This window comes from Alexandromys fortis, unplaced genomic scaffold (genome assembly GCF_014885135.2).
Source record: "Alexandromys fortis isolate MF-2015 unplaced genomic scaffold, M_Fortis_MF-2015_v1.1 scaffold_260, whole genome shotgun sequence".
In the NCBI taxonomy this organism is placed as follows: domain Eukaryota; kingdom Metazoa; phylum Chordata; class Mammalia; order Rodentia; family Cricetidae; genus Alexandromys; species Alexandromys fortis.
This window is the reverse complement of record NW_026068136.1, coordinates 1,395,677-1,422,637: the sequence shown is the minus strand read 5'-3', so window position 1 is coordinate 1,422,637 and position 26,961 is coordinate 1,395,677. Positions and strand designations below refer to the sequence as shown.

The window sequence follows — 26,961 nt, the reverse complement described above, 5'->3', positions numbered from 1 at the left end:
TCTTCCAGGCCAATATAAAGTCTTTACATATTTTTAAGTCTGAAAAAATCATTTTCATGATTACAGCAATCCTTGTTACCTACTCTGACACAAGTATATAAAGAACAAACAGCAGGGCCGACACTAAAACACATCAGAGAACATTCCTGGTGAAGAACTGGACGTTTGAGGCTCTCACCTTGGTGGCAGTGCCGTTGACGCACTTTTAAAAGCACTTTTGAATATCACATCTTGAAGGGAATGCTCTTCTTGTAGCCTACTCTGAATCAGCTGCAGCATCCTAGATGAGACAAAACAGGAAGATACACACCAAGCCAAGACTTGTCCAACTACAGAAGACTTCTGACTGAGACAAGCCACGGTGACTACAGGACTACATCCCAAAAGGAGGTTCATCAGCTACTCTCAGGGACAGTGAGGATGGCTAGAAGTTTAGTGCACACATGGTCAGAGGCACCAAAGGACACCATCTGCTCTGCTGAGTGTCTACGCTTACCTTTCACACATAATTACAAAATGTTTGCTTCTGCCAAGCACTGAAGTAAGTGCTGTAGATATGAAGAACAAACTAAGTGCAGGCCACACAGCAGGGCACTGGATTGGAGGCTGCAGATTATTGAGATACAATCCCAAGGCTTGTTATAAACTAGGTCATGGCATCATTTAATATCACCTGATGTCTTCTTTCCCAAAAGAAGTAAACTTTATTCTACAGGACCATTCTAGGCAATACAGTATAATTAGTCTTCATACAACTTTTAAAACAGAATCAACAGGATTGTAGAAAGCAAAGACTGCACTTAAGAAACAATGACTGAGGGATGGGAAGATGGCTCAGCATTGGCTGTTCTTCTAGAGGACCTGGATTTGGTTCCCAGCACCCACATCATGGCAAATAACCATTTGTAACTCCAGTTTCAGGGGATCCAATGTCTCCTTCCTGCTTCTCCAGGCACCAGGCACACAGGGGTGCACAGACATGCATGCAGACAAAAACGCCCACACAGGTGCCTGGAGAGGTGGCTACAATGATGAAGAGCAGCTGCTGTGTCAGCAGTGGTCCCGGGTGTGATCCTAGCACCCGCACGGCAGTGTTCACACCTGCCTGGAACTCCCATTCCAGGATGTGCATGTGACACAGACACAGGTTCAAGTGTAGCACTGATACATACAAAATAAATAAATCTACTCAGAAATTTTAAAGTGTTCAAACATACTCACAGTAAAATAAGTAAATCTTGAAAAAGAATAGCAACATTGCTTAGAGTCACCTCCTCTAGCAGGATCTTAAGTGACATCTCAAGTCATAACTCAGCAAGCACAAACACTACTACACACAGTGGGGAGAAATGAGCAGTGGTGGCACAGAGAACTTTCAGGGCAGTGAAACTACTCTTGATGGTGCCATGGTGGGTATATTACACAACTGTCCATTCAAAGGAGTGACCGTTAAGAGAGAGCTCCCAAGTGAACTATAGATCTTGCTTGGGTAATGTTGGATCCATGCAAGTCTCATGGATTATGACAAGTAAGCCACTCTGGAGTTCAATGTTGATAAAGGAAAAGGAGATATGGGAACTCTGAACTTTCCACTTATCTTTGCTGTGAACTTATAACTACTCTAAAAAATAATGAACTTGAAAGTAGAAAAAAAACTTACATGTAAACATACCATCTTAAAAACACAAATATTTATCTCCCATACACCACATCTCATCGCAATGGTAAAAGTATTGTATACATAGAAATGAGGAAATACTTATGCACTATCCATCTAGAATACTGGGTTAACAGGCCTGTCTCATTAACATTAAATCTAGAAAGAGAAAGCAGACATACCAAAAGGCTGTGCTCAGGGTTTGAAATTTTCTTCTAAAGATACTGCAACTTTAATTATCTAAGGCAAAACACCAACCGAGCGAGTCAACTCCAAAGGAAAAGGACATCCTTGTATGTAATTACTAGTAATGACAAGGCCTTACAGATCTCCCTCCAGACTACAATACTCATTTTTAATAAGTCTTGTAGCTCAAGTTCAGCTTAATGGATAGCAGTGGTCAGAGTCTGAGGAGACTGTGAGACTTCTGCTTGGAACACACCAACCAACAGCCAACTACAAAGATATGCAGAAGACACGCTGTATGAAGAGATGCAGAAAGTCCCAGGAACAATAGGAAAGCCCTCTTACTCAATTAAATCGGTCTCTGTTCCCACTCATTAATCCCTTCAATATTTAATAGAATTCTAGATAAAGGAACCATCTTGGGTCAGAAGAGACGACTTGAGGGTTACAAGTGCTTTCTGCTCGTCCAGTGCTGGGGCTCAGTTCCCAGAACCCATAACAGACAGTCTGCAACATGGCATACACATATAGGCACATATTTAGATAAAAATCTTAAAATTTTGAAGAGGAGACAGCTCATGCTAGTGTTTCTGGGTATGTTGTTTGTTTGTTTTAGCTTCCTGAGACAGGGCTCTGAACTACTGATCCTCCTGCCCCAGCCTCTTAAATACTGTGATTATACAAGTATGCACACACACCTGACTCTCACTTTAATATTTCTGGATAAAAGTAACATCTTTCACCTCTAGTAAAAGCTTCCTAGTAAAAGTGCTAGAAACCCAGAAAGTTCTAATATTCACTGTTTTTCTTCAACTATATTCAATCTCAATATTAAAAATCTTCCAGCCAGGAAAATTGGTAATGAAAAAGACTCTTCAAGTGTACTAGGGAGTATGTCTGTAAAAAACAAACATTTAAGTACATTTTTGTCTGATAATCTGAAATTGGGTAACCTTAAATATAGGCCATCTTGGGAACAAAAATGGGATAGAGAAAACACTTTTTCTTGAACAGCCCTACCTGACTCCAGACAACACCCTGACAAACGAACAGTTCCCAGGGGTCACATGTGGTTTTCCTCACTCATGGTTTTGCAGTTCCCAGAATGAGACAGCTTTTCCTTTATGCTGTTTATAAAATGAACCTTTTGTCTATATACTTAACCCATGCCCAGGAAAGAGGTGAACTTTGACCCTCCTGCTTCAGTGTCCCCAATACTAGGATCATAGGTGTACATATTCACACCTGACTCCAAATTCTAAACAATGTTCATATACTTTTACAGTTAAATTTCTTTAATTAAAATTTTAAAAACTAAAATTTATTTATGAGCCAAAATATACTACGGAAAAGAAACACTATGTTAGACTTTCCTAAGGCCTGATAGTTTTTTAAGTCATAAAGATTATTTATATACTAAAATATTTTAACAAATGCATAGTTTCCAACAGAAAAAATGGTCTAGGTTTCTATGGTGATGACTGTTTACACTTTACCTCTGCCACTCTCTCTGCTGGGGTGAAAGGTCAAATACTGCCTGCCAAAAAAGAGAACACAGTCACTGACAAATCCCTTGGTGTTCATATAGCACCAGTTTAAATGTTTTTCTATGACTAAGAAACAAACTTATAGTACTGCTAAGACATAGTCAAGATTTAACCTGTAATGTTTTATACAACGCCAGCATAGAGAAGCTTCACTAATGACAACTATCTTCTTGATCTTTGCAGGAGCAAACACAAGCTGACAATCAGAAGCACAATGCGTACTCTGGGACTGAAAACCAGTCAAGCTCAGCATTGGTGAAACTGGAAACTAAAACTGAGAGGGAACCACTGGGGATGGGGGAGGGGGGAGGTGACGGATGGGGCACAGCCTCAGTGGGAACCCAAGCACCGCAGCCCTTCCTCCTCCTCCTCCTCCTAGGAAAGTCGCAAAACAAAACCACACACCTTTGCTGAAAAAGAAACCCCAAAAGCCCAATAAAATGAAAAACAAAGATCACAAAATTAAGACTAACAGTGCACAGAGGCCACAGGGGCAAAGGAGAGCGCTCAGCTGGCAACGCACTCGCCCTGCAAGCACGACCTGGGTCTGCGCCCATGCAGAGCAGTCAGGCATGCGGCATACGTATGGAGCCCAGCACTGCGGCAGACACAGGTGGGTCAGCCAGCCTCGCCTAGTGGCTAGGGTTCCAGGACGGTGAAAGACGTGCTTATTGCAGAAACCATGGTGGACAGCAGCTTTCCCAATGACGACAGTCTAAGTTCAGGTCTCAACACGCAAACACGTGTGTCAGTGGATACACACATAAGCTATGAAGAAACACTATAACTGAATATTCTGAAAACAGTATAAAATGCAAGTGTCTCAACGTTTACTGGTAACCATTTTGATCCAAATCTGCAGATCACACTCTAGTATAACGGTATCTGAATTTATAAAGTAAATTACATTTACTTACTCCATGTAAATTACAATAAAATTAACTTTGTTAGTAGAAAAATAGAGATCAGAAGAAGGGATTAGAGTTGCAATACTAAATTATTTTTCTATAAACATTTCTACTTTAGGCATGCTTTATGGTCCTAATATGAACTATCTGCCTCGGGTTTCTAAGCAGAACCCAGGACCCCAGCTAATGGTATGACTGTGGACGCCTGTAGGAACTTGGAGAAGTCAGTCACTGCGCTTGTGTTGACTTTAGGTGTCCCGTCTCTGTCTCCTGTCCATACGGGATGAAAGCTCCTGTCACACACTGCAGCATTCATGATGTTCTCCCAAGTACAAGAGGCCAAGAAACCACAGCCTGAACCCTGAAAGCTATAGCCAGAACCAATGGCTGCTCCCTCAAGTTGTCTCTGACAGGGATTTTGTCACAGGGACTTAAATGTAATGAAAACAAGCAGAGACCAAAGACAAACACATTTTTTTGGGCTGTAAATTCAAGTTAACTCAGCAATCAGAACTAGTCCAGGGTTTTCCTGTCTCAACCCAGTCAATGAACTGAACTCTAGTCTTCCTCTATCTTTGTGACAAGAAAATGAATTTAAAAACGAACACATAAACTACATGCCATGGGACCAGGGGGCCACGTGCTCTTTATGAAGCTGTTTTAGACTAGTTCTGATCAGGCACCAGTACAAGTGCACCTACCCTGTAACGTACTGTGCGGTGAGTCAGCTAAGAACAGCTTGTGCTTCGAAACTACTAAGAGCATCAGCACTGGAAAAGGTAAACGCCAATGAGATTCCCTCCGATGTGATAAGAGAGCTACAGCTCAGATGTTTTTAAAGATTTAGGCTTGGTGAAAGTAGCACAGGTCATAAAGTCCTGAGACAACTACAAAGTACAACTTCTAATCTTATGGCAAATCCAAGAGGAAGGAATCTGACAGGAAGCAGTGACCTGAGCTATAACAGACCCTAGAGGCCTACCCAAAACGCCAGCTGTGGTTGTTTCAGCTGCTGATGTTAGGTAACTTTTCCCATCACAAGGTTCTACAGAGAATTTAGATTACTTTTGAAATAAAAGGGAAAAAAATCAGATATATTTCCTGCACAAATTTAAAAACCACATAAATCAAACTTACTGGTTCATAAGATAGACCATCTGCAGATGCAACCATGGTCTCTGCTAAATCCAGTACATCTGCTCCAACATCTGCATTAAAACAAAGTTTTTACATTCTGCACTCTGATCAAAACGACCATATGCTATAAAACAACAATAGAGATAACTTTTATTTGTTCAAAGTTAAAGAGTAGCATTAATTATGTAGCTTTTGTAGACAGTATTCCAAAATTCCATGATTTTATTTTTTCTCATAGTAAAAAAGCTAAGGTTAATAAACTGGCCAGCTTGCTAAAATTAAACAGCCTCTAAGCATTAAAGATGCTGAATACAATTAATCACAAGAATTACTTTAAGAATTCAAAGAAATTATAAGGCAAATCTCCTGAGACTTTTAAAAATACCAAATAGGAAACTTTACTTTGAAAGGCTAAAATTTTAACGGTGTTCAAACATGGCATCTGTTCAGGACCTGAGCTAGCTCAAAGCTCAGTCATAACGTATGTCCTTACCTCTTAAAACCACTACCTGAAGAAAACTGAACTGAAAAATGAGACTTTGTAACAGAACCCTCATCTGTCCTAGAGTGCAGGGCAAAGGTGTAAAAGGTGGAGTGTGGGTAGAAGGCCTGAGTCTCCACACAGACAGACAGTCTGCCTAGATCACAACCGACTGTGAAAGCCTGAGTCCCCACACAGACAGACAGTCTGCCTAGATCACAACCGACTGTGACAGCCTCGCTACACACAGACAGACAGTCTGCCTAGATCACAACCGACTGTGAAAGCCTCGCTACGGTTTTTACACTGTAGTCACGTTCAGAAAAGTCAGCAAGTTGACAGGCTGGTGGCGGTGACGGTGTACTCACACTGACACTTCATGGCAACGGTAATGTCTATGTTGATTCTCAACTTGCTGCAAGAGAAAAGGGCAACCGTCAGTACCCATCAATCAGCAAAACACCAGAAATGAAAATCAACACACCTATGAAAAATGTGGATTTCAGGCAGGAAAACACAAGTTAGAACTTAACTTGCGTTTCTTAAAATCAGAACAAGAACATAAAAAAAAAAAATTCTCTTTTGTGTGACCCTCCTGATGTGGTTATGGGGAACTGAACGCTGATTCTCTGCAAAAGTGATGAGAACTCTTAACCGCTTAGCCATCCCTCTGGGCTCCTACACATTTCTGCTTCTCCATGTTTAACAGCCATCTTTGTTAATAGCGACTCCACAGCCAAGAATCCCATGAAACTAAAGCTCGCCTGTTTAAACTTCAGAAAGAACAGTCCTTTCAGGACATGAAACCCGAGTCAAGAAGGTATTCCAAGATTCTTCTTCCATTTATCGTAAAAACCACACACCATACATTCATTATGTTGGGTGCCCTTCAGTGCCATTTCTTTACTGTGGAATAGAAAGTAGATGCTTCAGGTTCAAGCATACATGCCCAACAGAAAACAGCCAGCCTTGGTCAGGACAAAAGAGATCAAACTACCAGGAAAGCCTCTGATGCTATGGATTTCACAGCCCTTTCACTCTGAGGTGGACTCTCACTGGGCAGCCTTGGCTGGCCTGGAATTTATGTAGATCAGGCTGGCCTTGAACTCACAGAGATTCCTTTGTTTCTGCCACCTGAGTGAGGGATTAAAGGTGTGCACCACCATAACTGGCTTTACAGGGCCTTTAAATAATAGTCAACCGATGCTTTGTTTTCAAATGACTCGTTCATATAAAATTAACTTTCACATAGTAGAATTAACCATTATGTGGTGGTTTGAATGAGAATGAGAAATGTCCCCAGTTTGGCGAGGTCTTGCCGGAGGAAGGACATTACTCCCACTTCTGCTCATTCTCTTGTGTTCATTCTCCGGCAGGCCATGCCTTCTCTGGTATTATGGACTCTAGCACCTGGAGCCACAAATCAAAAACCCTCTTTCTTCTACAAGTTATTTTTGGCCAAGGCATTTTGTCAATTAACAATAGGTCACTAATACACATTATTAATAGGAGAATGGCATAAACACACTCAGTTCTGTGCTTCTTATCAAAAGGAATCAAATTTTTTCAGAGCATCATAGTCTTAAAATTGTCTGGAACTCTAACCCCTGATATCAGTACCCGCGAGGCTCAGGGAGAGCTGGGAGAACCCAGTGGTGGAGGCCAAGAAGACAGGCTCCTGATCTGCCCGAGACCACAAAGAAAACCAAGTGTTTCAATGACGCTGAACACAAAAGAGGTTGAGAAGTCACCAGCACCCTGCAGAGTCACAGATGAGGGGTTACAGGCCAGACGAGAATTCGCTGCATGACTGGCCCAATGCTATGCACAATTCACAAGCTGCGAGTAATTTAGCTCATAAGCCCGTGAGAAAAGCCCTATACTTACTATTTCTATTTTAGGGAACAGAAAATCAGAGCACACACAATACAGAGTTAATGGCGTCCTGAATTGTGTACATGACATAGTCATAGCAGAGCTGGGATGTAAAGGAAGAGTATCTCTCTGCCCACTATCAGAACCCATAGAAACATCCAAATGAAGCAATGGAATGGCTGTCAAGCTACTTTTGTCTCTTAGTACTCTGTCTTCATGGGTTCAAAAGTAAGTTAGATTAAATTCAGCTTAGCTTAGGCACGACTGCCACCACATCCGCAGGCTTAGAAAAAAAATGTTTCTAGGTGGGTTGTTTTTGGAGATGGTAAATAAGTGCATAATGAACCTGCTTTAGAATTTAAACAGTATTTAGAGGATTCTAAAATGCTTCAATTAATATAAACAACTACTGAGGATTTCCAGTGCTATTTCTTCAAAACTAAGATAAACCAAAACCAAACCAAACCAATGGATAGTTTAAAAAGATGTTGTTTTTTAAAAAGTGCATCTAAGGGTATCAAGAAGAAAAACTTGGTTACCTAGAAAAATCCTTGTCTACTTCATATTCGTACTTCATCCAGGTATCTTGATACACTGAGAACTCCATTATTGTTAATAAAGCCATAGTGGTAAATGCTATTAGAGAAACTAAGGAATCAAAAAAAAAGAAAAATAAAATAAAAAGGTAAACAGGTATCTTAAACAGGATTAAAATGAGGTTAAAAAAAGGAAAGTTTTCAACATGAACATTATTTGAATAAACAGTACAAATGATTTCTCTTAAAACATTACAGATGTTTTAAAACAGCTTAGAAATGAAAGCATGGAGCACAAACAGGAACACAAACATCTGTGTCCTGAGAAAGAGCTGCTTGCCTTCAGTTTCAACAGTGCCTAACCCCGAAGACAAAACTTTACACAGCACAGGTGTGTGCTGCTCACAGCAGCCACAGACAGAACAAGTAGGAAGCTGACAACACGACCTAGAGACACTTCCCTCATTACTAAGAAACAGTGCTTATAATGCAACTTAAAACAAACTAGGTCCTGAGATGAAAAATCAGATGAGCTCTCTAAGACCCTAAAATACTTCCACCTACTTTGCAATGTCCTAAATATATTACCATATTGCAAATTAAGTAGACACCTAGTTGTGAGAACTCGCTGACCAGCACACAACACAAGGCTGTGCACCCAGAGCAGGCTTTCCTCACTCTCTTCACTCACAGGGTCAGAACTAGCAAGCCTTTTATTGCACTTTATTTTACTTACTTGGGATTTTTGTTTGTTTGAGGGGTTTTGTTTTGTGGGGTTTTTTTGCTTTTTGTTTTATTTTGTCTTTGAGCCAGAGTCTCAAGAAGTCTATAACTACTTGAAGCTAGTCTGTAACTGGCTACGTAACCAAAAATGATCTTGAAGTTGAGATCCTTCTGTCTCCACTCCTTAGTGTTGGGATTACAGGTATGTGCCAACATGCCCAGTTTACGGTGCTGGGGTTCAAAACCAGGGCTCCACACAGGCTAGGCAAGCATCACCAAGTGATTATATGCACCTTTCATTACACATTTCTCTACCCAATGACGCTCAACAGCATATGACTGTTATCTTATTAATTCACCATAGGGGAAGAATAATAGGAAGTATTATTATAGGTAGACTTTTCCTATACTTTATCACTTCCTTTATTTAACAAATGCTCTAATTACTTCACATAAAAAGTTACATAATACATTCGCCCTAGCAATATAAATACTAACATCCTCACTTCACGTAAGAACTAAGGAAGACTAGGACTTTCTTACGGCAAGTCTTTACTGTCACCCAAGGCAGAACAGGAACGGGGCTGTGCCGGCAGCCTTTCATAAGTCTCTCCACTCTCAAGTCCATTTATATTAAGAATATATTATATAATATAAGATGTATAATCTATAAACACAGCAACACACAGCTGGAACAGCACCACAGGTAAACTGTACTACCTGACCACTGACGCGTAATAATTTAATTTAATATAATATAATATAATATAATATAATATAATATAATATAATATAATAAGCATAATCTACAAACACAGCAACACACAGCTGGAACAGCACCACAGGTAAACTGTACTACCTGACTACTAACATGTAAAATAATATATAATACGATAAGATGTATAATCTATAAACACAGCACCACGGGTAAACTGTACTACCCAACTACTGACATGTAATCAGAGGCACTGCCAGGCGCCACAGAGAACACCGACAGTTAAGCAGAGTCATTCGGCACAGGATGAGCAGTTCCAAAGCCAGCGCCCACATGTTGGCGATCTACTGACCAGAGTCTGGAGCGAGCTCACCTGTTCCCCCACTGGCTGATGTCTCCACATAGCTGTCAGGAACCTTGGGAAAGGCGTCTAACTCTTTCACCAAACTTAAGGTTTTTTTCCGATTCAGTCGCCTCATCTTCAGATAAACCTTCCTCTTCTTTCATATAGTCATGCTAGGGAACAAAGAGGTAAATGAATATACGACCAATTTTCTCAGAAATCAGCATTCTCAACTCTCCTTGACAAAAAATAAAATAGTGAGCCCTTTTACCCTCTTCTCCATTTTCACTCTGACAAAACTATGAATGAAAGGCAATATACAAACACAAATTAAATAGAAAAACAATCAAAAGTGGGAGACGGTCACATTTTCACATTTAAATTATTCAAATTTAAATGTTAAATTTTAACATTTAAAATGCTCATTTTGTATTGTTGACAAATTATATATACATATGTATAACTATATATAATTTCCATATATATGGAAAAAGAAGTTATAAGGCAACAAGAGCTGTAAGTTCTCAGATACTTATAATATTAGCAACACAGGTGCTTCTCAGTGTCCATGGGGAGCCGATTACACACAGTCAGAAAGACACAGTGCTCACACATTTCCTCAGAGAGCAGGCTTGCAAATGGTCCCAGCACATATTCTCAAACATTTTAAAATCATCTCTAGATCACCTACAAAACCTAAGCAGAAACCTAAGACAGGCCCCACCATCACTCATTGTATGATGTCTGTGGTGTACCCTGTACATCTATCTGCCTGTGCACGTACACACGTACATGTGCATGTGGAAGTCAGAGATCAATGCTAAGGATTCTCCTCAATCTCTCCACCTTACTCTTTGAGACAAGGTTTTCCAGTGAACCTGGAGCTAATCAAGTCAGATAGACTGATGGCCAACAAGCCCCAGGCATCCTCCTGTCTCTGAGGGACATGCCACCACAAACAGCTTTTAACATGGGCACTAAGGATCCAAACTCTTCAGGCTTGTGCAGCAGGTACTTGACTGAGTCACCTCCAAAGGCCTCTCATTAAACAGTAAAAATGTTCATGTCTCCTTAAGGCAAAATCTGACTCTTCCCTACACTCAGTCCAAGTCTAGTACAGATCTCTGACAGCACACCCTCCAGCCCAACTCTACATCTTATTCCCCCTCATCTGACGAAACTGGCTCAAGGCTGTCATCTTTCCTGGTACTAAATCCAAGAGAAAAACTTCATGCTGTAGCTTTGTCTAGAACGTACTGGTACCCATATTCTCACTCCCCGCACGCGCACATGCGTGTGTGCTTGGCTTGCGTGCATGCATGAGCACATGTGTTATGAGAGAGAGAAATTTTCTTCATGATAGTCTCTTGCTTTGACCTTAGAAATTCAAAAGGCACCCAAATCTCAAAATCATAAACTGAAAAGTCAAACTGCTTCAAAACCCAAGACTTTGAAAGTGGAATGATGCTCGTTTTCCCTGGATTTGGATTTCTCTCATCTTCATTTCAGCCACGACCCCAGAAGACCGTCTCCTTGCCTTGTACTATATTTCTGTCCCAGTAGTCCAACACTGAGCTACTTCATCACTGGCTTTCTTCCACTTTCTTGTCTTCATGATTGACAGTACATACCAAACTGCACAAGCCAGAAACACGGGTTTGCCTTCAGACTCAGCTTCTTCCTAAGTTTCTGTTTGCTTTCTTCCCGGGGCACAGAAGGCCCTTACTAGGTACGTTAGTCTCAATGGCCACAACTTGTGCTTCACCTCACTCCCTGACCACTAGGAAACAATTATTAACAGCATCAGAGGGCACATTATCCGCCTTGAAGCCCTCGAGTCACTTCCCACGACACAGGAGTCAGACCATCCAACATGGCTGCAGAACCCTCCACAGATCACGCCCACCACATACCTTGTCTTCCCTCTGAGTTCCAGCAACACTGAGAACCTTTCAGTACTCACTCTGCTCTTTCTGCAGCATTAGTTCCTTGTCGTCTCCCCCAGGCTCAGGTGACTGACTCCACTCACTCTTCTGGGCCTGTGTACCTATAGCTGGTTCTAGCCACTAACTGCATATCCTGTTTCCTCCACAGGACAGTCAAAGGAGGAACCATGTCTAACTTCACCTTTACAAGGCCAATGCCTGACACAGCAGGCAGGTAAGCCTTAGAGATGGAGGGGAAACCTCCATAGCAGCACAGATTCCAAATCCAAACTGCCATATTTGGGTAAATGAACATTTAAACCGCTGCCTAAGAGGAACGGTTCTGTTTTGTTCACTAGGGAGTCGCCAGCTTTAAACAGTGGCTGTAAACGTTGAAGAAATAAATAGGGGATTCTACTTTCAAAACTTAGGTATAGTTTTCAAAGTAAGCTTTATAAGTAAAGCTCCTTTTACATTATACCAAAAAACTGTGGGAAGTAGCTGTTAAGTCTCACAAACTCCAAGAACCAACACAATCTATGCATTTCCCCTCTCTTGAGCCAGACAGCGCAGCCCTCGTGGCCACCACCCAGTCTCAGGCTCCCCAGCGACTGTTTCCTAGGATCACCACTGTCGAGGGAAGCAGGCTGCCACTTGACTTCTGCCCATTCCTGCAAGCCCGCTAACGACTTCCAAGAAGCCCATTCCATTTCCGACACTTGTCGCTGTATAAACCATTGTTGTGACACGAACAAGTAATCCAATGCTTAAAAAAAAAATCAACCTGCTCTATGAAATCCTACTTCCTCATGTTGTAATTCCCATTAATAATTCATTCGAAAGACTCTCAGGGTAAAAAACTTATGTGTTCTTAATCATATTTCGCACTCTACCGCTTCTCTTTGAAGTCTACCTTCCCTTAATAGCAGTTAGACATACAGAACTAACTTTCATGTTAAGTACCATTCAATACACTTGACATATGAACTTACTCTTCTATACCGCAGATGCCACTCTGATTCTTTCTCATAAATAAAAACCGTAATGCATTTTTCCCAGGAAGGTACAAGTGGCCCTATGCAGAACAGAGATTTGGTCCATGCAGCCTAGCTGCAAAGTTGGCTCCAAATTGCAGTGCCCCTGCCTTCCGTTCTTGTTGCCAACTTCTATGGGTGCACAGGTGCATTCAAGGCTGCCCCACGGCCTCTACACCTGAATCAGTCAGTACTTGTCTTTCCCCCATTCCACCACCATCGGATGTCTCCAAAGGCACTGTACATGTGGTGTATACACACATATGTAGGCAAAACACCATTCACATTAAAAAATGCAGTAGATAGCACAGGGTTTTTTGCTTTGGATATCCTTATTTAGTAAGATTAACACTGTAACTTTATCTATTTCCATCTTCAAACACAGCCTTTGATGGCATTATTCTTGTATATAGTCTTTGCACAATCTTTCTGTTCACTGATAAACACCGTATGTACACTTTAGTGATCTCTAATATCACTTCTGGTTTCTCTGCTGTCTCTCCTAAACTGTCCTTTAAAAAAAAGTAACAAAAATTAAACCTCACGGATATAGTGGTGGCAACTAAGACAATACTTGAACAACTGCTTAAGAACTAAGAAGCCTCTTCATGTTGAATTAGACACCAACACTCCTGAAAGCAACATACAGTCCATTTCACCATTGTATCCACTGAATATAATGAGAATAAAATATAGAACTCAGAAAACTTCATACAGTCTGCCCAATTAAGTTTATTACTTCCAAAAACAAAAAGGAAAGAATTTATTTTGGAATGAGACTTATCTTTTTAATTACATTTAAGGGGAGGGAGACCCGTGTCCCGGCACGCATGCGGACGCTAGAGAACAACCTGCAGGAATCAGTCCTCTCCTCCTACCGCCTGCGTCCTGGGGATGAAAAGCAAGCATCAGGCTCGGGGGGGCAGCTGTACCAGATGAGCCACTCACTGGCACAAAACTGTATCTTCTATTATCAACGTTTCACGAGTCACCTGCTATTTATAATGTGCACTTCTCAATGCAAAATAGTTAAAAGATTAGCACACAACTACATTGTAGAATGAAGTCAACTATGTCTTCAAAGAGATATGCTGAAGTCCTAGGCCTTGCCACTTGTGAAAGAACCTTATTTGGAAATGTTTGGAATCTCATTTGGAAATAATCAGAGTGCATTGGGGTGATCCAAAAAAAGAACTGGTATCCTTTCAAGACCACATGGTGAAGGCCCCATTATAGAGAGAATGTTACACAAAGACAGAGCAAGATTGCTCAGGAGCAGGAAAGCAAGGAAGCATTCTGTCTCACGCCTTCAGATGAAGCAGGACCTTTCCTACATCTTGGTTTTGATTTTGAGTCTTGAAAACGGAAAAGAATAAATTTCCACTATTTTAAGCTTCATAGTTTATAGTCAATAGATTTAATCCCAGGAAGTTTCTTAGTGATAAAAAGTTCACTGGGAAGACAAGTACTATGTGGCATGAGTTTTGTGATCTGAACCAAACTATCTTCTAGGAACTTACTGGCTATTACGACAAAGTGAAGATCCTCGACTTCTCAGAACTCCTTTCTTATTGTCATCTAAGAGGGTAGTACACGCGGGCTACGCCAGCTATTAATCAAAACAGAAGTGAGGTTTTAAAAAATAGCATTTTCAGAACAGATTTGAGAAGCATTTCTAGTCAGGATGTGAGCAAGTGTGAGCGTACCTCTGAGGTTAGTGGATAATTCACAAACTGAAGATGTACTTTAACAGCGTAAACGTTAAGAAAGAGACTACCACAAGAGACATTCCAACAGGAGTCTTGAAGAGTCTGGAAGTGCTTTCCAGCAATAGGAAATTAGGACAACAGCAGCTACTCAAACGAAGTTCACGAGATTAAAATAAGGAGATACAAACAGAAAATGTCTACAATATAAATGTTCTCCAGGAGCAAGAGAATGAGTTAACAAAGTCTGGATATAAACAAGACTGGATGGAGAAGGGGAAAGACAAATGTGTGCATTACTAAGAGGGTAGCAGTTCTCCAAACCAAGAAAGACAAGTGTTTTAGAGTTCCTATTAATCATATCCCCCCACTCCTCCAAAGCTAATGAACTTTGGGGGTTAGAAATAAACTCTTCCACAGGATCTCCTTCATTTTCTACTGTGCCTAAGTAAGCAAGCCACAGGTAACTTCAGGAGTCAAAACATGATAAGTAACAAAAACTAAGAGCAGTATGGTAGGTACTGTTCTAAATACTTCCATGACTTGAAATATGTACCCTTCCCAACTTTTCATGAGATAAGCAATATCTTATTATTCTCATTTAATTGATGAGGAAGCTGGGGCGCAGCAGTTAAATGATAAAGTCTCTGGCATTAAAACACAGAATTGAAATCTAGTAAAACTATCCAATAGAATTTGTAGCACACAAAGTCTAAAACGAACTTTTCTTTAAAAATGAATTATCATTTAAATGACTAACCCCGTGAAAAAAATAGCCAATTTTTTTTATAAATCTATGTTGCTCTTGTTCTAGAGTACAGTGACTTCCTCTCAGAGACCTCTTATCTTGCCATATTTCTGTAACGTATACCACGAAGCTATTATAATACTCAGTAATGTCGTGAAGTTTACTATCAGAAAGCAAGCTTCTCCTCCTCTGAACCCTCACTACAAAAACACGGAACTTCTATGTGTCAGGATTCTCCTCTCTAAAGTGGAATAGTAATAATAACTCAAGGCAACTAATAAACACGGCAGGCAAACAACTCCTCCGCAATCCAGCAGACTCGTTTCTTTAGGTACGTACGCGGGAGTTCTGCGCATGAGGTGGAAGAACCGAAATCCGGAATTACAACTTCAAGCCAAAGAACAAAAATGTCTATTTTTAACTGTCTTTAATTGCTTCCGAAAACCTACCTCGCAGCATCGGAACAGCTGCTATCTGCCTACAGTCTGCAGGGCACTGAAAACCACACATAAAGTTAATGAGACGTTAGCTCAGGGAGCTGTCAGGTCCCGTCTACAGACACCCACGGCAGTCCTGGAACAGGAGCCGAGCCATGCCCTCCCCTCCGGACAACGGGACACACGCGGAGACACACGCACAGCACCTGCCTCGGGGTCTGCGCCCACCCCGGCTCGATCCGGCCCCTCTCCCGGTGCCGGCGAGGCCGCCGCTGCCCACGACAGCCGGAACGAGACAACGGAGGGCGCGGCCGGCCCGTGAGCGGCCGAGAGACGGAGCCCCGGGCCGCGGTGCGCGGACGCCGGCCACACTCGGCAGGAACGCCCCCAGGCAGCGGAGCGGCTCGGCAGCCAGCGGCTCCACGCAGAGCCACGGGGATCCGACCTGGGCCAGGGTCTGAACAGCCGTGAGCCCTTCGACCGCGCCCACGTCCCCGTGCGCCCCGGACGACCGCGGGAAACGGCCCCGGCGGGGTCTCGGCATCTTACCCAGTGCTACGGCCCCAGACGACCGCCATGTTTCACAGAAGCCCGGGTCGCCCGAGCCCGGCGTCCGCGAAGATCTCGCGAGAGCAGAAGCGACTCCCACAGCCGATCGGGTTCGAAAGGGAGCGCCAGCGGAGACATCGCGATATCTCTCGCGTGGATGGGGTGTGATGTAATCAAGCGGCGCGGTGAACCCGAAAGGGGCGTGGCTACGTGGAATTGAAGCGAAACCACGAGGGGCTGGCGTTGTCCAGGAAGGGAAAAGTTAGCCTTCCGAGTGACGACAGCGGGTGAAAACGGAATAGGAACGCGAGCGGCTCCTCAGGCCGGAGGTGATCAGGATCCACCATAAGCATCGGAGGTCTTTGTGGTCCAGATGGTTGAGGGGTCCCTGTCTGTGCGGTTTTCCTTTTTCCGTTCCAGAACCCTAGACGTCCCTTGTCAGGCTTGGGAATCGATTCGAAAACTGTCAGTGTGCTTTACGTTTTCCCAAATCTTAGGCCGTAAGGAAACATCAGAAACACACCATCTTCTCCTGCCCCTTCGCATAACGGGACAGAAGAGGGGCTTTGGGAAAAGGGATGACTCCGAACTGCTGGACAAGTAGCCCATTCCAGCTCCCTTTTCATTCACCTGCTTCCAGATTTCACAGTCATGTCTTGGTCATTTCAAAATCAGGACTACCCAAAAGAAAGCAAAGGGCAGTTATAACAACGGTATTTATAACGGGTGCTTTACACCGTTTTAAACACTTCTTTCTCGCTTAATCCTCGCTACTGCAAAGTGATACCGTTATTTTATTTTTTTAAAAAAGATTTGTTATGTATATAGTATTCTGCCTACATATATCCTATAGGCCAGTAGAGGGCACCAGATCTTATTACAGATGGTTGTGAGCCACCATGTGGTTGCTGGGAAACTCAGGACCTCTGGAAGAGCAGTCAGTGCTCTTAACCTCTGAGCCATCTCTCCAGCCCCCTGATACCATTATTTACTTACTTAATAGGTAAGGAATTTTAGTTTTAAGCGGGGGGAGGGGGTAAAAAGTGGTTAAGAGAGCTGTCAAAGAGAAACAGGCTGGGAAATCTTGACTATGGTACTAAACCGTTCAAATCACATTGTTTTACTTTGTGAATACCCTTTATGGAAAAGAAATCTCATATACCTCAAGCCAAGCACAGAAGATACATGCCTTCTGATAGCAACTTAATTTCCAGACTTTCAAGATTACTCCAATTAACTGAAAGTTCCCAGTTGACTAACTTAAGGAACATAGTTGAATGGGTACAGTCTCTGAAGTCAGGATTTCCAAGGTTAAATGTCCCGTCTGACATCTTAATGGCATGTAACTTGGACTGTATTTTATTTCTTGGTATCTCCATTCCCTCATCTGTAAAATGGGCCCAGTAGTGGGTTGAGCTAATACGTGCCTACAGTGCAACTCTATCTTAGCTGTAATCTTAGCCATAAAGACATCAACAGACGTTCCTTGTCCCTTCCCTTCCCCAGGTCTGAGTGTACAGGCTCTTACTTGGATAGAGGTTGGGCTGTTGTTCACATAGTCACACCTGATCCTGAGTCTCCAGAGTGAGTTTCTTTTAGGGTAATAACTGTCCCCTGAGACTTAACTTTCACAATATAGCAAAACTAACTAACTCGATCCTACTATTTTTAAAAAGCCACAATTCTCAAAGCTAAAATGAACATGAAAGTTAATTTTCCCCAAAGAGTGAAACTTGTTCATCATGGATCGTTTTCTTCTTTGTTGTTTTTGTTTGGTGATTGGGATCAAACCTGGGGCCTGATGCAAGTTAAGCCGCACCACTGAGCTGCACTGCACATGCAACCTGCCTAATTTTATAAGTTAATTTCCATGTGGTTGGTGGTGTTATATCTCAGGAGATCCACCCCGTGCTGTTTCACTAATTGAGCACAGGCTTTACTGTGGGGTGAACAACTGGTGCAAAGCAACCTGTAGTCAGTGAAAAAGCTCCAAGTTTATTTCCATGGCATCTTTTTACTTCTCTGTGGTTTGAGTATGAGCTTCAGCAAGTAAATAACAGAAGTAAGAGAAACTGATATTTATTTACTATCCAAAGACTCACATGTATCTCATATGGATTTTGTGTTTTATTCCCACCCCAAATCTATTCCTTCTCTATATATAGAAAAAGGAACATCACCACCAGCCTCAAATTTGATTGGATTGCAGTCTGTGTTTCCTTTCCCTCCCTAGCTGCCAATCCCAGTGGTCAGTTTGTTCATAAAACTCTTGTCCAGCTTCTTGGCTGTACACCAGAGCCCCCTTTGTCATGTGCTTCAGCAATAGGTGGTTGCTAATTTTCTGCTCAAATTTTGTATCAGCTAGCCTCTGCTTGCTGAGACAGACTTGACCTGTATACCAGGCTGGCCTTGACCTTGGGGAAATTCTTCTGCTTCAGCCCCCAAGTGCCAGCTCCCAGTCTTTCAGGGCTGAATTAAAGGACATAGTGAGGTGTCTGCAAAGGAAAAACCCTTTGGATCACACCGCCTTTAAGATGTAGTGGGAGTTATTTGCGAATTGAAGTTTAGGCTGGGTGTGTATCTTGTTGATAGAATGGCTGTATATACATTTTCAAACATTGAGGATGATGTACTTCCATCATTTTCCCATGTACCATTTTGGACCTTGAAAAGTTTGCGTTTACTTGTTTATGTAAGTGCATAGGTTCCATCATCTGGGTTTTTTGTTTGTTGTTGTTTTGGTTTGTGAGTGTGAGTGTGTTTATACTAAAGATCTGGTTACTCTCTGCACCATGCTTACCATACAATAGTGTCCTGAGTGTGTTCCATAATTCACTCTTAACCTGTTTTACAGTCTTTTCTTCCCCTTCCTCTCTTTTATCTCTCTCTCTTTCTCTGCTTCTCTATTCTCTGACGCGGTTTCTTGTAGACCAGACTGGCACTGAATTTGCTATGTGTAACCTTGAACTCCTGACACTGCTGTTCCACTTCCTGAGTGCTAAGAATATAGCTGCCTGGTGCTTTCTTAGAATTTGTTAATATCTGCTCCAGTTTGAAGAACTTCCTCTGGCATTACTTCTGGAATGAGTCTAGACAGACACATTCGGATTTGTTCTGGGAACGTCATTATTTGTTCATTTTTACAGAATGGCTTAGTTGGTTGGTAACAGTGTCCCCTGCTGACAGGTAGTTTTTTCTTCATTACCATGAAAACCTCACAACACTCCCAGCCTGTTTGTCTCTGCTGAGAAGTGTACTGTGAGGTTAGTTGAGTCTCCCCTGTGTGTTCTTTCTTGTTTCTTACAGCCTTAGGGCTTTTCTGTCTTTCACCTGTAAGAGCTTGCTGGGTTATACCATCACGGGGTAGACTTTGTTGACTTAAATTTAATTAGTGACTTTCCTATACCAGGATTTTTCTGTCCTCCAGGTTTGGGAACTTTCCTGTTATTTCTGTTTGATGGTGGAAGATACAAAATAATTCCAAGCTAGTTCAGAATTATGTATAATAAAGGGTTATTTATTTAGGGGAGACTCACAGATCATTGTCCTAGATCACAGTCCTCTGCATGAACAGGGAACAGGAACAGAGTCTAGGAGCCAGCAGCGAGAGCCAGAAGCACAGGCTTTACAGCTGCATTTATAGTATAAGAGACCATGCCCAAGTGGGCTGGTATCTTAAAGGCTATTGGCTGAAGGAGCTCCCACAGCATCTGTGAATAAGCTTTCTTCTTCTCTGGCATTCACAGACCCTTCTTGTATCCATACTTGTTCTTTCAGTAGCTCCCAATTTTCCCATAAGCCTTTTCCCTCATTCTTTCTCGCCAACAGTGCGTTTTAAGCCCATCCTCAAGCTCCCAGACTCTGTTTAGCCCACTTGCTTTTGATGCCTCCCATGAGATTCTCAATTCCACTGAGATGTTTTTTACAACCTGGAAACTTTTCAATTGCTTTCAGCTTGATGAGTTCTCTGTTAGGATAGTGAAACATTTCAGTTCCCTTAAGCTCATCAAATTTTCTTAAAACAGTAGTTTCAACTTCTCACTGAGACTTCTCCCATGCAGGTTACTGCCTGAGTCCTACGTGAGCTCAGAGTTCCCTAAAAGCTCTTGGTGCAAGCTGGTGAGACATGAGAGCACCCAAGGGTGAGATGTTTACTGATGTAGTCTGGTTTCCACTGTGCCTGTCTGCCCCCCAGGGAGGTGATTTTCTCCCAGCTGGTTGTCATTTCCCATGTTTTAGCACTAGATGGCGCCCAGGTGCAGGTTTGCTGCAGTCCTGCTGTGGGTGTTGTCATTGTTGCAGTTGTAGACGGGACTCTAAACCAGGGGGTGTTCCAGTGCATCTAAACCGGAGAGTGTTCCAATGCATCTAAACCGGGGAGTGTTCCAATGCATCTAAACTGGGGAGTGTTCCAATGCATCTTGGAGTGTATGGTTTTTTTTTATAGACATTAGAGAAGATCTAGAAATAACGTGACTTCTAGAAATGATTCAAGATTTTCTCTGGCACCAGGTTAGGGCTAGATGTCCGTTCCACAGTTACTGGCCTATGGCCAGTCTGCTGGATTCTGCCCTCTACTGGGCAGAGTCACTGTGGATAGACCCACCTCCAACTCCTGTGTCACGTATGTAGCCACCAGTTCCACCAAGTTGTGTGATACAGTGTGCCCACAGCTTGACAAGGTCAGTAAATGGTTGATTTAGGACAAAGGCCACTCTGCTGTAACCGCAGACTCTCAGTGCTGAGGAGGATTTGTGGCCCATGGCCATTGGAAATGGACACAGGCTAAGCTAGCTGGCCTGGCAGTCCGACAGACTGGGGGTGTGTATCTTTCCTGGGTCTGCTGTTGTTCCGGAGGCTTTACTGGCAGGCAGATCTGGGGGTTGGGGAGAGTTATCTATAGGGTCTTCCTGGTGTTGAGATTTATCAACACAGTGCTAAGTCACAAGGCAGCCTCATGCTTACAGTCTTGGCCCAGCACCAACAAATGGGTCTTATGCTGTTGTCGGAGGCTGCTTGTTCATGTCCTGGCCGCCCAGACTCCTGAAATAACCACACAGAAATCTGTATTAGTAGCAATACTATTTGGCCAATAGCTTAAGTGTATTTCTAGCTAGCTCTTACATCTTAAATTAACCCATTTCTCTTATTTTATATTGTACCATGAGGCTCATGGCCTACTGGCAAGGTTCCAGCACATCTGTCTCTGGCGGTAGCAATATGGCTTCTCAGTGACTCCACCTACTCTCTCTATATATCTCTACCAGCCTGGCTATATTCTGTTAAGTCATTGGTCAAAAGCAGTTTCTTTATTAACCAATAAGAGCCACGCATATGCAGAAGGACTTCCCACACCATGACACTATACTGTTCTATCCAAGGTAGGGACAGCAACACTGAAGATGCCCTTGGCCGCCTCTGCTAGGGCTAAGCTGGGTCACACCTAAGTCTCACTGCTGTAAGTGCCTGATTAACCTTAGGGTCACATGGGATCACACCACAGCTGGATGCGTATAAACAGAGACTGCACTTGGGTTTTCCATCTTCCTAGACTGCAATAATCACACAGAAACTATATTAAGTATAACACTGTTTGGCCAATGATTTAAGCGTATTCCTAGCTAGCTCTTACATCTAAAATTAACCCATTTTTATTCATCTGTGTACTGTCACTAGGCTGTGGCTTACCTGGGCCAGCATGTTGGTAGCTACGTGGCACATCTCCCTGACTCTGCTTTCTTTCACTCACTTTAGTCTTCCCACCCTGTACTCTGCCCTGCTACAAGTCAGAGCAGCTTCTTTATTAACCAGTGGTAATAGAACATATTCATAGCATGCAGAAGAGAATCCCATATCATCTGTGATGCAGGTCAAAACAAGTCTGTCTCACCGGGGCAAGGTCTACCTAACGCCAGAGAAGTTTCAAAGCCTGACAGTGAGCCCTGGAGAGAACTGTGCCACCTGAGTTGGAGGCTGTCTGCGAGGGGAACTGCCAAGATGGGATGCAGCAGTCCCACAGTCTCTGTTCTGGAAGGGGAGTGTGCGCCACAGCTGTTCCAGCTCACAGGCCTCTGATGTCAGAGCCAGGCTAAGGTTCTGTCTCTGAGCTTTGACCCTGTTCCTCCCAGGGGCCCAGGCTCTCTGTAGCAGACCTAGCCCTGGGCTCCAGTAAAAATCCGTATGTGACCGCAGATTGTGGGTCCCATGTGCCCCTACCAGAGGCTTGAGCCCTGCTTTGCTGGCAGAAGTTTCAGGTAGTGGTGGAACCAAAGATCATCTTCCAAAAGCAGTTAAGCAGCTCAGTCTGCTGTAGTGGCCTAGAAGTAGGAACCACAGAGGTCCCCACAGCTCTGGGTCTCACTGGTGACACGTCTGAACCCAAGTCTTTCCTGTCCTCCTAAGTGGAAGGTGTCTCTGTGGCAGGCTGTGCTGCTGCTGGGCAGCTATGATTAGGGACCCTGGCTTTGGGTAATTCAGCCTGGGTGGACTGAAGACATCAGAGTACTTAGACTCAACTGTTTCTCTGGGGTACACCCAAGATTATTATTTCTGAGATGCCTACAGTCAGGTGTAAATATCCGGGGCATATTTAAAACCCTTGTGTGATTCTAGGACGCAAACAGGATAGAGACCAGTATCACAGAAGAAAATGATTTAATCATGAACCACTAGACTGAGAAATATATATATATATACTTATATATTTATATATATATAGTTATATACATATGTATATATAAACATTAATATTTGCAAAAAGCTGTGGTTCAAATATCCATTACAGAAATGCAGAGAAGAAATATAAAATACTCCACAGCAGCAAAACACAGTAGCCCATATGTGGTGATATTTTGTTTGTGAGCTAACAAATAAAGCTTGCCTGAAGAGCAGTGTGTGAAGCTAGCCACACTAGTTAGCCATAGAAGCCAGGCAGTGGTGGCACACACCAGGACTCGGGAAACAGAGACAGACAGATCTCTGTGATTTCAAGGCCACTGTGGGCTACACAAAATTGGTCATTGTTTTATTGGTTAACAAATAAAGCTGTTTTAGCCAATGGCTTAGAAGAGTAAATCCAGGTGGGAAATTTGGGGCGGGGGGGGGGGGGGGGGGGGGGGGGGGGGGGGGGGGGGGGGGGGAAGAATAGGTGGAGTCAAGGTGAGAGATACCGTGTAGCTGCTGAAGGAGAAGGACACACTGGAACCTTGTGGCGATACAGAGATACTAGAAATAGGTTGATTTAAGATGTAAGAGCTAGCTAGAAATCTACCTGAGACATTGGTCAGTGTTGGAATGACATAGTTTCTGTGTGATTAATCGGGTCTGTATGGCTGGGAAACAGAAGAGCAGTCTCTGCCTAAAGAAAGATACAAAGATCTCACACAAAGGAGATCCCAGCACTTGGGATCCCACACCTTTAATCCCAGGTCTAGGGAGGTGGAGACAGGAAGAGATATGGCTGGGGGAGATAGGAATATAAGGAGGGAGGAGACAAGAGCTCAGAGAATGCAGTCTGAGGATTTGTGGAGACAGGATCTTGCCCTTTCCGTCTGAAGATTTGGTAGAGGTGAGAAGTCTCTCTAGCGGCTGGCTCCTGTACTTCTCTGTCTTTCAGCATTTACTCTGATATCTGACTCCAGATTTTTATTAATAAGACCAATTAGGGTTCATGCAACACCCATAAACTCTTAATCCTTAAAACAACGCTGAGTTTTCAAAGCAAGTTTAGAATTGATACCGGAAATAAATGCAGTCAGTGCTTTTCTGGGCTGATAAAAGGTACCTGGAGTGGTTGGAACTTGTGTGTAGTCCAGGCTGGCCTCAAGTCACCATGATGATCTTTCCGACTGTTTCCAAAGAGATTGGCTGCAGATTTGCACCACCACACCCACCACACCTGGCTGTTGCTCCATTTTAATTGCTTTACTTGGATTTTTTTATATATTTATAGTTTGTTTGGAGTTACTTATGCATTCTAGAGATAGCTCTTTGTCAGGTGAATATCAACTGGCATTCTCCTTCATTGGTGATGTTGATCATTCTTTGTTGTACATAAAGACTTTTTAACATTAGTTTTGTAAAATTCCACTTGTTAATTTTTGCTGTTTTGTGTGTATCGAGGGAAGCATCAGAGAACACCCAGCTGTGTCAGCATCTTGACAGCTCCCTAGTGGTTCCCAGTCGTTTCTGACCTTCAGGCCTTGTCTTTCATCCCTGTGCTACCGGCTAAACTGCTGGTCTCACTACCTCTGCTCTGGTGGGCGGGGCTCCCCTCCCCTCCCTACAGTGTAAGGCAGTCTGGGGGTTGATTCATAGCCACTGGCTGAGCCAAGTATGGGTCACAATCTCTGCCACTCTTTAAAACCTGTGGCCTGGGGCACGTTCCTTAACCTCCTGCTCTGTCCTGGTTTTCTTTTACATAATTTTTTGAGATTACAATGTAATATAATACTCAAAGGGGACTAAACCAACTGATGTTTACAATGGATCATGAGTATTTGTAGGATAAAAGTAAACTTCAGCAAAATGTAAAAGCAAAATGCTAGGCAGATGGTTTCTCAGTACGAGAAAGACTCGGTGGTCACGAGAAGCCAGCACGGGATCCTTAACATGCCACATTAAATTAACCTAATTTCATTTTTAGAAGATTTAATTATGAGGTGGCTAGGGGAAACAGGATAAAGTTAATGAATTCCGACTAGAGTAAAACACTTAATAAATGTCTCGTGATGCCTGTGTAAGCAGAGAATTATATGGCTGGGAAGTCCTTTAACTGGGAAGCTGATTAAGAAGTCACATAAGAAAAGTTAACCTGGAGGGACTGTCTTTATTTCTTTTTTAAGATTTATTTTTTATTTTTTAAGGGGAGAACTCAAGAGCAGCTCTCACCCCCACTACCCCACTATCACAAACCATACAATTGAGCTTTCTACATTTGGGGAAATCTCAGAGGCCAGCACATCCAAGTACAACAAATGAGCCTCACCTTGGGAAACTCCCTCCTGATCACAGAACACACACACACACACACGCATACACACACACACGCATACACACACATACACACAAACATGCACATGTCTGGTGCATTGTGCACACTCAGGCACACAGGAGATGGTGGGACCATTTAGGAGATGGGACCCAATAGAAGAAATCAAAGCCTGGTCCCACCACCTTGCCCCCATGCAAGAATCCACCACAAGCTTAAAGGGACCCTGGACTGCGGCCTCTAAAACCAAGAGCCAAAATCAATCCTTTTCCCTGATCATCTCAAGTGCTTTGTCATGGGGATGGAATGACAGCTGGTGGGGTTTCCTTCCTATCCTACTGGAGAGTTACAGCCGCTCTTAGTTTTTCTAATAGATTTCTTCCTGCTAGTGGACTGGGGCACACTGGAACCACCAGAAGTGGGTGTTTTGAAACCTTTCCGCCTACTTCAGTGACTCGCTGGACCATCCAGTCTCCCCTTTTCTCACACACCCACCTCCATAGGATACCTTGTAACAGTCAACACAGAAAATGTGGCTCCAATGTTGAGTAAAAATCCCAACTTTCTCTTTAGATATATCAAAAATAACCCAGGGCTTCTTGAAAAAAAAATCAGAACCATCATAAAGGGAATGAGATAGACCTTAGACTTTGTCAGTCTTCATTTGTATGTAAAAAAAAAAAATCTGATAGAAGTCATATATCCCTGCTCCCTCTCCATCCTAGGGACTTTGATAATTTCTTTTCCAGTGTTGATGCTCACAAAACACACTGGTTCATCCCAGCTCTGGGGCGACTGGGGAGCCTCATGCCAGGGTCTCGGGGCACTCACCTGTGATAGTGTCTTCATCACAGTTACCTGGAATGGCTGAAGGGTGACTCCCCAAAGGACCTTCATTTCCTTTAATTTTCTAGTGTAGCCACATCTCTTGGCTTCGACATCCCTGTTGTGGAAGCGCTTCAAAGCTGTCTCCCCCCTATGAGGAAGGTTAGTTTCTAGACCCACACTCAGAAGCATGGTGGGGCAGGAAGACGGCTCTCAGAAGTAGCTTCATCATGATAGATAAACAGTGGTGTCGTGTCTTTTGGTCATTCTACTTCAGAATAAAAGTTTACCTTCAGTACACGGTCCTTCCTCATCCAAAGCCTCGTACTTACAACCTTCTTTATGACTTTCTCCTTACTGGTCCTTTCCTTGTCATCTCCTTAAACCTACATCTTGAAACAATCTCTAGTCTTTGTATCCAGAATTAAAGGTATTATTTAGAATGTGAAATGTCAGTGATCTTGCTTGTTAATGAAAGCCAAGGAAGAAAGCGATGTGTCAGGAACTGGTATAAGCTCATGACTAGACCCAAATACATTGCTTTTCATAAGGATTTAAGTAGCCAAGAATATGTAGGCTTATGTTTTACCTCACTTGAAAATAAGTGGCCCAACTGTTTTGTCTCATGAAGAATGCCCTT

The 26,961-nt window shown here is 42.9% G+C and overlaps 2 protein-coding genes across 6 annotated transcripts in view; both read right to left on the bottom strand.

The window, feature by feature from the left end:
* Ergic2 (ERGIC and golgi 2) overlaps nt 1-16,649 on the bottom strand; it is a 28,827-nt gene extending 12,178 nt beyond the window's left edge. The window contains exons 1-9 of one of the 4 annotated variants that reach the window (XM_050126496.1): nt 16,508-16,524; nt 14,588-14,676; nt 13,864-13,955; nt 10,139-10,281; nt 8,331-8,439; nt 6,285-6,331; nt 5,436-5,506; nt 3,340-3,380; nt 179-280 (exon numbers count right to left, since the gene is read on the bottom strand). In XM_050126496.1, the coding sequence (XP_049982453.1) occupies nt 179-280; nt 3,340-3,380; nt 5,436-5,506; nt 6,285-6,331; nt 8,331-8,439; nt 10,139-10,244 (476 nt within the window). In that variant the 5' untranslated portion in view covers nt 10,245-10,281; nt 13,864-13,955; nt 14,588-14,676; nt 16,508-16,524. Of the gene's footprint in view, nt 1-178; nt 281-3,339; nt 3,381-5,435; nt 5,507-6,284; nt 6,332-8,330; nt 8,440-10,138; nt 10,282-13,863; nt 13,956-14,587; nt 14,677-16,507 lie in introns of those variants that run through there. The other 3 variants (XM_050126497.1, XM_050126495.1, XM_050126498.1) reach the window with 3 other exon arrangements.
* Nucleotides 16,650-18,657: 2,008 nt separating this feature from the next.
* Nucleotides 18,658-26,961, bottom strand: part of Tmtc1 (transmembrane O-mannosyltransferase targeting cadherins 1) — a 250,868-nt gene continuing 242,564 nt past the window's right edge. The window contains exon 22 of one of the 2 annotated variants that reach the window (XR_007589317.1): nt 18,658-21,550. The gene's annotated coding sequence lies outside the window, so the exon portion shown is untranslated. The remainder of the gene's footprint in view (nt 21,551-26,961) is intronic. The other variant, XR_007589318.1, reaches the window with a different exon arrangement.